At 40.3% G+C, this 10,000-nt stretch overlaps 1 protein-coding gene across 1 annotated transcript in view; it reads right to left on the reverse strand.

Annotated features, from left to right (window-relative positions):
* The window catches only part of EIF4EBP3 (eukaryotic translation initiation factor 4E binding protein 3), an 86,579-nt gene that overhangs the window by 34,867 nt on the left and 41,712 nt on the right, over positions 1 to 10,000 (reverse strand). The window contains exon 2 of the mRNA XM_053717233.1: positions 7,332 to 7,508. Within this exon, the coding sequence (XP_053573208.1) occupies positions 7,332 to 7,508 (177 nt within the window). The remainder of the gene's footprint in view (positions 1 to 7,331; positions 7,509 to 10,000) is intronic.

Consider the following 10,000-nt stretch of genomic DNA (forward strand, 5'->3'; position numbering starts at 1 on the left):
AATGAATGTTGTTAACCTTTGCTTCATGCAACAAACCTTCACCCCTTTCCCACAGGTCTCTTATGTAGGTAAGTACATAATTCTTATTTTCCTCTACATCACGATCTTGCACTACTGCAAACACACTATATGAAATGAGGTTGAATATGAAAAAAAATAAAATATATAGATATATAGATAGATATATAGATAGATATCTATCTCACACCACAACTGAGAATGTCTACTACTTAAAATATGTAATATCGTTTGGTGGATTTTAACAGAGATCATGAGGTTCCTTTTTATTTGATTATTCCCAGAGGCATATCCCTCCATATAGCAAAAGATATTTCAGTGAGCCCCTCTATATTGGATTGCCTTGTCTGATTAGAATACAGCTCTCTAAGGTTTTAATAAGTGTCTTGGAATGGCTCGGTATAAACCCGTGCTGCCAGCGGCCGAGGTAGTATGGTGAACTGAGTATTATAGTTGTACAAATATGAGAGAACTGAGTAATATTGAATATTAGCGCAGGCTTTTTCGCAGCCCCAAACTGGGTTCACTGGGTATATGACTTGCCGATGATAATTAAGATTTATTATGGTAAGAGCTTGTGTATCCTGAGGTATAACCAGCTATAATAGCTCATTTCTGGATGGACTCCTCGTGACCTAGTCACACTCACGTATTATGTGAGTACCTACCCCAAACCTGAACAATGATGGCACCCTCATTATCACACCCTTGAATAGACTCCTACAACTCCAGCTTAAGCTTTTTATAAAGTTAACATAGTGAACCTGTATAACAGATCCTAGAGCGTTTTGTTCCCTGTAGATTTCACAAGTTATTATTCCTGCTATATTATTTCACCCATTTATCAAGGTCCAAGAGTGACCGTATTGCACATTAGAGCGCCTCATCTAAGCCATTTAGTTTACAAAGGTCCATGAGCGGCCTGTTGAAGCATTAGAGGTGCATTCATCCCATATATAAAAATAAAATGAGGTTTCACTTCTCTAGGTCAGTAGTAACCTGTTTAATAGACTGTACTGACTTTCTATATGCTTGCAGCCATGTATTATGTACTCCGATATTTGTTGTTCTGTATGTAATGGCTAAATAATTTATGATCTACCTACTGTATTCAATATTGAACTTTTGTCTAATGTTACTTGGGTGAGAACCTCAATAAAAAAAATAAAAAAAAAAAGTCCTCAAAGATTGTGTGTGTGTGTGTGCGATTTCTTTCTGTGCTGGCCCAAAGTATTTACAGCTCCTTTAATTACTGCTAGTAAAAATTCTTGATTTAAAGAGGTAGGCCATGACAAACAAACATAAAAACGCCTCTTACCGAATTTCTTCAATGGATTTTTCACATTAATATAAATAAGCCTTCAATTAGTAGCAAGAAAAAGTGTTGCAAAAGGAATAATACTGTAGTAGTAAGAAACATCTACATATGCACAAACACATTTATTTTCTCCAACATAGGTGTGTCCGGTCCATGGCGTCATCCTTACTTGTGGGATATTCTCTTCCCCAACAGGAAATGGCAAAGAGCCCAGCAAAGCTGGTCACATGATCCCTCCTAGGCTCCGCCTACCCCAGTCATTCTCTTTGCCGTTGTACAGGCAACATCTCCACGGAGATGGCTTAGAGTTTTTTAGTGTTTAACTGTAGTTTTTTTATTCAATCAAGAGTTTGTTATTTTAAAATAGTGCTGGTATGTACTATTTACTCTGAAACAGAAAAGAGATGAAGATTTCTGTTTGTAAGAGGAAAATGATTTTAGCAACCGTTACTAAAATCCATGGCTGTTCCACACAGGACTGTTGAGAGGAATTAACTTCAGTTGGGGGAACAGTGAGCAGTCTTTTGCTGCTTGAGGTATGACACATTCTAACAAGACGATGTAATGCTGGAAGCTGTCATTTTCCCTATGGGATCCGGTAAGCCATTTTTATTCAGACAGTAAATAAGGGCTTCACAAGGGCTTATTAAGACTGTAGACATTTTCTGGGCTAAATCGATTCATATATACACATATTTAGCCTTGAGGAATCATTTAATCTGGGTATTTTTGTAAAATAATATCGGCAGGCACTGTTTTAGACACCTTATTCTCTAGGGGCTTTCCCTAATCATAGGCAGAGCCTCATTTTCGCGCCGGTATTGCGCACTTGTTTTTGAGAAGCATGACATGCAGTCGCATGTGTGAGGAGCTCTGATACATAGAAAAGACTTTCTGAAGGCGTCATTTGGTATCGTATTCCCCTTTGGGCTTGGTTGGGTCTCAGCAAAGCAGATACCAGGGACTGTAAAGGGGTTAAAGATAAAAACTGCTCCGGTTCCGTTATTTTAAGGGTTAAAGCTTCCAAATTTGGTGTGCAATACTTTTAAGGCTTTAAGACACTGTGGTGAAATTTTGGTGAATTTTGAACAATTCCTTCATACTTTTTCGCAATTGCAGTAATAAAGTGTGTTCAGTTTAAAATTTAAAGTGACAGTAACTGTTTTATTTTAAAACGTTTTTTGTACTTTGTTATCAAGTTTATGCCTGTTTAACATGTCTGAACTACCAGATAGACTGTGTTCTGAATGTGGGGAAGCCAAGGTTCCTTCTCATTTAAATAGATGTGATTTATGTGACACTGAAAATGATGCCCAAGATGATTCCTCAAGTGAGGGGAGTAAGCATGGTACTGCATCATTCCCTCCTTCGTCTACACGAGTCTTGCCCACTCAGGAGGCCCCTAGTACATCTAGCGCGCCAATACTCCTTACTATGCAACAATTAACGGCTGTAATGGATAATTCTATCAAAAACATTTTAGCCAAAATGCCCACTTATCAGCGCAAGCGCGACTGCTCTGTTTTAGATACTGAAGAGCATGGGGACGCTGATGATAATGGTTCTGAAATGCCCCTACACCAGTCTGAGGGGGCCAGGGAGGTTTTGTCTGAGGGAGAAATTTCAGATTCAGGGAAAATTTCTCAACAAGCTGAACCCGATGTGATTACATTTAAATTTAAGTTGGAACATCTCCGCGCTCTGCTTAAGGAGGTATTATCCACTCTGGATGATTGTGAGAATTTGATCATCCCAGAGAAACTATGTAAAATGGACAAGTTCCTAGAGGTCCCGGGGCTCCCAGAAGCTTTTCCTATACCCAAGCGGGTGGCGGACATTGTAAATAAAGAATGGGAAAGGCCCGGTATACCTTTCGTCCCTCCCCCCATATTTAAAAAATTGTTTCCTATGGTCGACCCCAGAAAGGACTTATGGCAGACAGTCCCCAAGGTCGAGGGAGCGGTTTCTACTTTAAACAAACGCACCACTATACCCATAGAAGATAGTTGTGCTTTCAAAGATCCTATGGATAAAAAATTAGAAGGTTTGCTTAAAAAGATGTTTGTTCAGCAAGGTTACCTTCTACAACCAATTTCATGCATTGTCCCTGTCACTACAGCCGCGTGTTTCTGGTTCGATGAGCTAGTAAAGGCGATCGATAGTGATTCTCCTCCTTATGAGGAGATTATGGACAGAATCCGTGCTCTCAAATTGGCCAATTCTTTCACCCTAGACGCCACTTTGCAATTGGCTAGGTTAGCGGCGAAAAATTCTGGGTTTGCTATTGTGGCGCGCAGAGCGCTTTGGTTGAAATCTTGGTCAGCGGATGCGTCTTCCTAGAACAAACTACTTAACATTCCTTTCAAGGGGAAAACGCTGTTTGGCCCTGACTTGAAAGAGATTATCTCTGATATCACTGGGGGTAAGGGCCACGCCCTTCCTCAGGATAGGTCTTTCAAGGCCAAAAATAAACCTAATTTTCGTCCCTTTCGTAGAAACGGACCAGCCCCAAGTGCTACGTCCTCTAAGCAAGAGGGTAATACTTCTCAAGCCAAGCCAGCCTGGAGACCAATGCAAGGCTGGAACAAGGGAAAGCAGGCCAAGAAACCTGCCACTGCTACCAAGACAGCATGAAATGTTGGCCCCCGATCCGGGACCGGATCTGGTGGGGGGCAGACTCTCTCTCTTTGCTCAGGCTTGGGCAAGAGATGTTCTGGATCCTTGGGCACTAGAAATAGTCTCCCAAGGTTATCTTCTGGAATTCAAGGGGCTTCCCCCAAGGGGGAGGTTCCACAGGTCTCAATTGTCTTCAGACCATATAAAGAGACAGGCATTCTTACATTGTGTAGAAGACCTGTTAAAAATGGGAGTGATTCATCCTGTTCCATTAGGAGAACAAGGGATGGGGTTCTACTCCAATCTGTTCATAGTTCCCAAAAAAGAGGGAACGTTCAGACCAATCTTAGATCTCAAGATCTTAAACAAGTTTCTCAAGGTTCCATCGTTCAAAATGGAAACCATTCGAACAATTCTTCCTTCCATCCAGGAAGGTCAATTCATGACCACGGTGGATTTAAAGGATGCGTATCTACATATTCCTATCCACAAGGAACATCATCGGTTCCTAAGGTTCGCATTCCTGGACAAGCATTACCAGTTCGTGGTGCTTCCTTTCGGATTAGCCACTGCTCCAAGGATTTTCACAAAGGTACTAGGGTCCCTTCTAGCGGTACTAAGACCAAGGGGCATTGCAGTAGTTCCTTACTTGGACGACATTCTGATTCAAGCGTCGTCCCTTCCTCAAGCAAAGGCTCACACGGACATAGTCCTGGCCTTTCTCAGATCTCACGGATGGAAAGTGAACGTGGAAAAGAGTTCTCTATCTCCGTCGACAAGGGTTCCCTTCTTGGGAACAATAATAGACTCCTTAGAAATGAGGATTTTTCTGACAGAGGCCAGAAAAACAAAACTTCTAAACTCTTGTCAAACACTTCATTCCGTTCCTCTTCCTTCCATAGCGCAGTGCATGGAAGTAATAGGTTTGATGGTAGCGGCAATGGACATAGTTCCTTTTGCGCGCATTCATCTAAGACCATTACAACTGTGCATGCTCAGTCAGTGGAATGGGGACTTTACAGACTTGTCTCCGAAGATACAAGTAAATCAGAGGACCAGAGACTCACTCCGTTGGTGGCTGTCCCTGGACAACCTGTCACAAGGGATGACCTTCCGCAGACCAGAGTGGGTCATTGTCACGACCGACGCCAGTCTGATGGGCTGGGGCGCGGTCTGGGGACCCCTGAAAGCTCAGGGTCTTTGGTCTCGGGAAGAATCTCTTCTACCGATAAATATTCTGGAACTGAGAGCGATATTCAATGCTCTCAAGGCTTGGCCTCAGCTAGCAAAGGCCAAGTTCATACGGTTTCAATCAGACAACATGACGACTGTTGCGTACATCAACCATCAGGGGGGAACAAGGAGTTCCCTGGCGATGGAAGAAGTGACCAAAATCATTCAATGGGCGGAGACTCACTCCTGCCACCTATCTGCAATCCACATCCCAGGAGTGGAAAATTGGGAAGCGGATTTTCTGAGTCGTCAGACATTACATCCGGGGGAGTGGGAACTCCATCCGGAAATCTTTGCCCAAATTACTCAACTGTGGGGCATTCCAGACATGGATCTGATGGCCTCCCGTCAGAACTTCAAGGTTCCTTGCTACGGGTCCAGATCCAGGGATCCCAAGGCGACTCTAGTAGATGCACTAGTAGCACCTTGGACCTTCAAACTAGCTTATGTATTCCCGCCGTTTCCTCTCATCCCCAGGCTGGTAGCCAGGATCAATCAAGAGAGGGCGTCGGTGATCTTGATAGCTCCTGCGTGGCCACGCAGGACTTGGTATGCAGATCTGGTGAATATGTCATCGGCTCCACCATGGAAGCTACCTTTGAGACGAGACCTTCTTGTTCAAGGTCCGTTCGAACATCCGAATCTGGTCTCACTCCAGCTGACTGCTTGGAGATTGAACGCTTGATCTTATCAAAACGAGGGTTCTCAGATTCTGTTATTGATACTCTTGTTCAGGCCAGAAAGCCTGTAACTAGAAAAATTTACCACAAAATATATCTGTTGGTGTGAATCTAAAGGATTCCCTTGGGACAAGGTAAAGATTCCTAAGATTCTATCCTTTCTTCAAGAAGGATTGGAGAAAGGATTATCTGCAAGTTCCTTGAAGGGACAGATTTCTGCCTTGTCTGTGTTACTTCACAAAAAGCTGGCAGCTGTGCCAGATGTTCAAGCCGTTGTTCAGGCTCTGGTTAGAATCAAGCCTGTTTACAAACCTTTGACTCCTCCTTGGAGTCTCAACTTAGTTCTTTCAGTTCTTCAGGGGGTTCCGTTTGAACCCTTACATTCCGTTGATATTAAGTTATTATCTTGGAAATTTTGTTTTTGGTTGCAATTTCTTCTGCTAGAAGAGTTTCAGAATTATCTGCTCTGCAGTGTTCTCCTCCTTATCTGGTGTTCCATGCAGATAAGGTGGTTTTACGTACTAAACCTGGTTTTCTTCCAAAAGTTGTTTCTAACAAAAACATTAACCAGGAGATAGTCGTACCTTCTTTGTGTCCGAAACCAGTTTCGAAGAAGGAACGTTTGTTGCACAATTTGGATGTTGTTCGCGCTCTAAAATTCTATTTAGATGCTACAAAGGATTTTAGACAAACATCTTCCTTGTTTGTTGTTTATTCTGGTAAAAGGAGAGGTCAAAAAGCAACTTCTACCTCTCTCTCTTTTTGGATTAAAAGCATCATCAGATTGGCTTATGTGACTGCCGGACGGCAGCCTCCTGAAAGAATCACAGCTCATTCCACTAGGGCTGTGGCTTCCACATGGGCCTTCAAGAACGAGGCTTCTGTTGATCAGATATGTAGGGCAGCGACTTGGTCTTCACTGCACACTTTTACCAAATTTTACAAGTTTGATACTTTTGCTTCTTCTGAGGCTATTTTTGGGAGAAAGGTTTTGCAAGCCGTGGTGCCTTCCATTTAGGTGACCTGATTTGCTCCCTCCCTTCATCCGTGTCCTAAAGCTTTGGTATTGGTTCCCACAAGTAAGGATGACGCCGTGGACCGGACACACCTATGTTGGAGAAAACAGAATTTATGTTTACCTGATAAATTACTTTCTCCAACGGTGTGTCCGGTCCACGGCCCGCCCTGGTTTTTTAATCAGGTCTGATAATTTATTTTCTTTAACTACAGTCACCACGGTATCATATGGTTTCTCCTATGCAAATATTCCTCCTTAACGTCGGTCGAATGACTGGGGTAGGCGGAGCCTAGGAGGGATCATGTGACCAGCTTTGCTGGGCTCTTTGCCATTTCCTGTTGGGGAAGAGAATATCCCACAAGTAAGGATGACGCCGTGGACCGGACACACCGTTGGAGAAAGTAATTTATCAGGTAAACATAAATTCTGTTTTTCATTTATTTATTACCTGGAATATCTTTATCGTCTGTCTCATCTTGTTCCTTTAGATCTTCAAGTTTGGCCATTTGGGAGTGTTGTGATGATGTAACTCCTGGAATATTTGGAAGGTAACAAGGAGGTGTCCTTGCAATAGGTGAATTTCTGCAATCCAGTAAAAATTTGCGATCATAGATAATTCTTGTTCCTAAAAGATTTAACATTTTAAGAATTTGTTATAATGCACCAAGACACCTATTTACTAGACTTGCAAAACAGAGTTACAAAAGATTTCTAACTGAATCAAAGCTCGACAAGTGAAGTGGTTTTAGCTTCTAAGGTTTCAGAACATTCTACTTTATATCTATATAAACTATAGACAGTGACACACCACACAAACAAACCAAACACCTAATATTAAATTGCTTATTTTATATTCAACAATAGATGTCTCTAATTTATAATGTCAGTCATTGAGCAGATTTCAATTTCAAAAATGAATCAACTACTTATTCAAAATGTTCTAGAGAGTACATTGGACCTTCAAAACTATAAAACGATCAGTTACTCCTGGGAATTACTCTTCCCTGGCACTAGGAGGCAGCAAAGATCCCCAAACCTCAAGCGCTATACAATACCTCTTCCACCTCACTAGTATATCAGTCTTGTCTTTGCACCTGCTGGAGGAAGGTGAAGAATGAAGATGTGCTAGTTATTGTTCAGTGAGGTGTTTTCAGACTGAGTTGAGACCCATTCACCCTCAGAAAGCAGGGCTTGTCAGCAGGTTGTATATGGAGTACGGGTAGTGACTTTTTTTACATCATGGTAAATTAGTCTCAAGCCTTCTACTGGTGTCACAAGTACCTGTCCTTTGCGTCCTCCAGCTGGGTCTTCGGTATACTCCAATTCCATATCCTCTGCTGATATGCATCAGCACTGGTTTGCCATTCTACTGGTTTTATCATTAGACTAGTGTCTTCTGGTAAGTAGTATCTTTATTAGTTGGCACTCTAAAACTTTTGGTGTATATATATATATATATATATATATATATATATATATATATATATATATATATATATATATATATATATATATATATATATTTTTTTTTTTATTTATTTGAAAAGATCTGTGGGACAAAACCTTGCCCACACTAGTTTCCCTTTTTCCAGCACCAGAGCATAAGATCTGCTATAACCTAACTAGTATAATAGAACAGTCCCCAAATATAGCTCCCTAAAAACTCCTTACCAGACCTCAGTTATGTCACATAACATTGTTGCAAGATTAAAATGATACAAATCTGTACTAAGTTATTACTTTATTGCTACAAGAGATATCACAGACATTGTTAGAAAACTAGACGTGGGCCCACTATAGACAATCGGTATACCAAAATAATAATAATAATATAGTCAGCTGACTACAAAAGTTCCTTTGTTAGAATGGATATTTGTAAAGTTCCACACGGCTTGTCTAATAATTATGCAGCACCCAAAGACGTCCTTGTATCAATCTTCAATGGGAGATTATTGCTAGGTATTATACACTCACAGGTATTTACTTTCAACAGTCACAGCATTTACTACATCGTAGGTATGTGCAAAAAGCAGAATCATTATCACTTGTTCCAAAAGCTCAACTTGTATTGCATACAAACTTTTGCCTCACCAGGTAGGCTTGTAACACTCCTCCGTGCTTATTATGTCATGCAATTTGTGAAAGCAGCTTAATTTTATCCTGCGCTTACCTTGATTGTAGGTCCTCAATGAGCTTGCTTTTGTTTCCTACTTACAAGACAGCTGTAGTCGGTAACCTCCGTTCCGCCGCTATGGCGGTCTCCCATCCGTGAGTGTACCTGCTTCTCAACCACTTCTGTGATTTCAATATCTCCGGTAAGCAAAAATAGAGGGTACACACATATACATACACACACACACAAACACACATATACACAGTGGATATAAAAAGTCTATGTAAATAGTCTTCCTGCGCTAAAGGCCAGATTATGTGGACCTAAAGCTAAAACATTTGAGGTGACACTGAATAGATGGAAATGATCACTCAGGACATAAAATATGTTAAATATGAGCTAATATTTATTATTAATAAAAGAGATGATTAAAATATTTTCTTTGAAAATTTATTAGTAAAATAATTTTTTAAATTTTTTTTAAAAAAATTGATTAAAAATAGAATTTAATTGAATTTTGTATTAAAAAGCTGATATAATAATGTTTTTCAGCAAAAATAACAGAGGCAAAAAAGATGAAAAGAAAAGATAAGTGAGGTGAGTGTACTGAGCAGAGGATATAGTTAGTATACACAGCACATTTAGTTAGTATGTTAGTATAGTTAGTGAGGTTATTCAAACAACAGATGCGGTTAATATACAGCAAGTGTAATGAGTGCAGTGGATTTGATTGAGGTTAAAGTGTAAACTAAAAATGGGTCAGCTAAAGGTGTATAAGCTCAAGTGGTGTGTGCTAAAAATGTATTATAAATTAAAATTATGTCAACTAAACAGCTATAAAATAAATATACCTAAATTCATCAAGTGGACAGTTGTGCAAAAAAGCAATGTAAATGAAACTTAGCTAAAAAATAAAGTTAAATATTAAAGTTAAATAGAGCTAGGTTAATAAGGCAAAGTTAGTACAACTAAAACAGCGTAACTAAAATTTGGTATTAAAAATT

This window comes from Bombina bombina, chromosome 6 (assembly GCF_027579735.1).
Source record: "Bombina bombina isolate aBomBom1 chromosome 6, aBomBom1.pri, whole genome shotgun sequence".
In the NCBI taxonomy this organism is placed as follows: domain Eukaryota; kingdom Metazoa; phylum Chordata; class Amphibia; order Anura; family Bombinatoridae; genus Bombina; species Bombina bombina.